Raw genomic sequence first — 1,009 nt, 5'->3', positions numbered from 1 at the left:
TTAATTAAAGTCTGAAAATTAAATTGTATAATGATATGACTATTATATAAAATAAACTAATTAATATATCTAATAGAACTAATCAAATTCTGGCAGTTTAATTGTATAATATAAATTTTATTTTTGTTATTTATTAAAATTTATTATTATTATTATTATTATCACTACTCATAACATTATTGTGTATTAATTTTGTTTGTTTCAGTTTCATCAATGCTCGGTACGTCAGTCCGCCAGAAGCAGTTTGGCGACTGTTTTCGTACGAGTTGCATAAGCCGAGTCACAGGGTGATCAGGCTTCCAGTCCATCTGGAAGACTACCACACGGTGTACTTCGCTCCGGGACAAGAACTGGAGCGGGTGCAAAACGCAGCGCTGGCCCGAACAAGACTCACGGCGTTCTTCTCGCTCAACGAGACGGACCCCGAGGCCAGACAGTATCTCTACCATGAGATACCGATGCATTACACCTGGGCGGAAAGAGACAGGAGGTGGAATCGGCGCCGAAGGGTAATGCCCAACGAGACGTTGTCTCGGATGTACGCGGTCAACCCCCTAGATCGAGAGCGATTCCTCTTGCGACTGCTGCTGCTACACAGGAGAGGTCCTCAGTCGTTCAGAGACATGAGGACCGTCGACGGGATCGTGTATCCGACCTACGCGGCGGCGGCGGTGGCGCTTGGACTCCTGGAGGATGACCAAGCCCTGCTGGCGTGCATGACAGAGTCCGCGGCCGTGGACACTCCCGCACAGCTGCGTTACCTACTGGTGACGATCCTGCTGTACTGCGAGGCCGCGGATCCGCTGGCGTTATACATGGCAAGCGAGGAAGACCTGAGGCAAGACTTCTTCCACAGACTGAGAGACGAGGACCGCGCGAGGGCCGCGTGCCTGGACGCCATCGGGCGGCTGCTGCAGGGTCACGGTAAAACGCTGGCCGACTACGGGTTGCCGAATCCGGACGTCGCGCTGCTCGAAGAGGACGCGGGCGGAGACGTCTACGCCTTCGT

General features: G+C 51.2%; 1 protein-coding gene across 1 annotated transcript; it reads left to right on the top strand.

The window, feature by feature from the left end:
- Positions 1-205: 205 nt before the first annotated feature.
- Positions 206-995, top strand: LOC103311622 (the record flags this gene model as incomplete). The annotated part of the gene is made up of 1 exon (XM_008191295.1): positions 206-995. A coding segment is annotated over one exon (790 nt), but the record flags the coding sequence as incomplete, so codon positions are not given.
- Positions 996-1,009: the final 14 nt, after the last annotated feature.

The sequence above is a fragment of the Acyrthosiphon pisum genome, unplaced genomic scaffold, assembly GCF_005508785.2.
Source record: "Acyrthosiphon pisum isolate AL4f unplaced genomic scaffold, pea_aphid_22Mar2018_4r6ur Scaffold_10074;HRSCAF=10677, whole genome shotgun sequence".
NCBI lineage: Eukaryota > Metazoa > Arthropoda > Insecta > Hemiptera > Aphididae > Acyrthosiphon > Acyrthosiphon pisum.
This window is presented reverse-complemented; position numbering and strand designations above follow the sequence as displayed.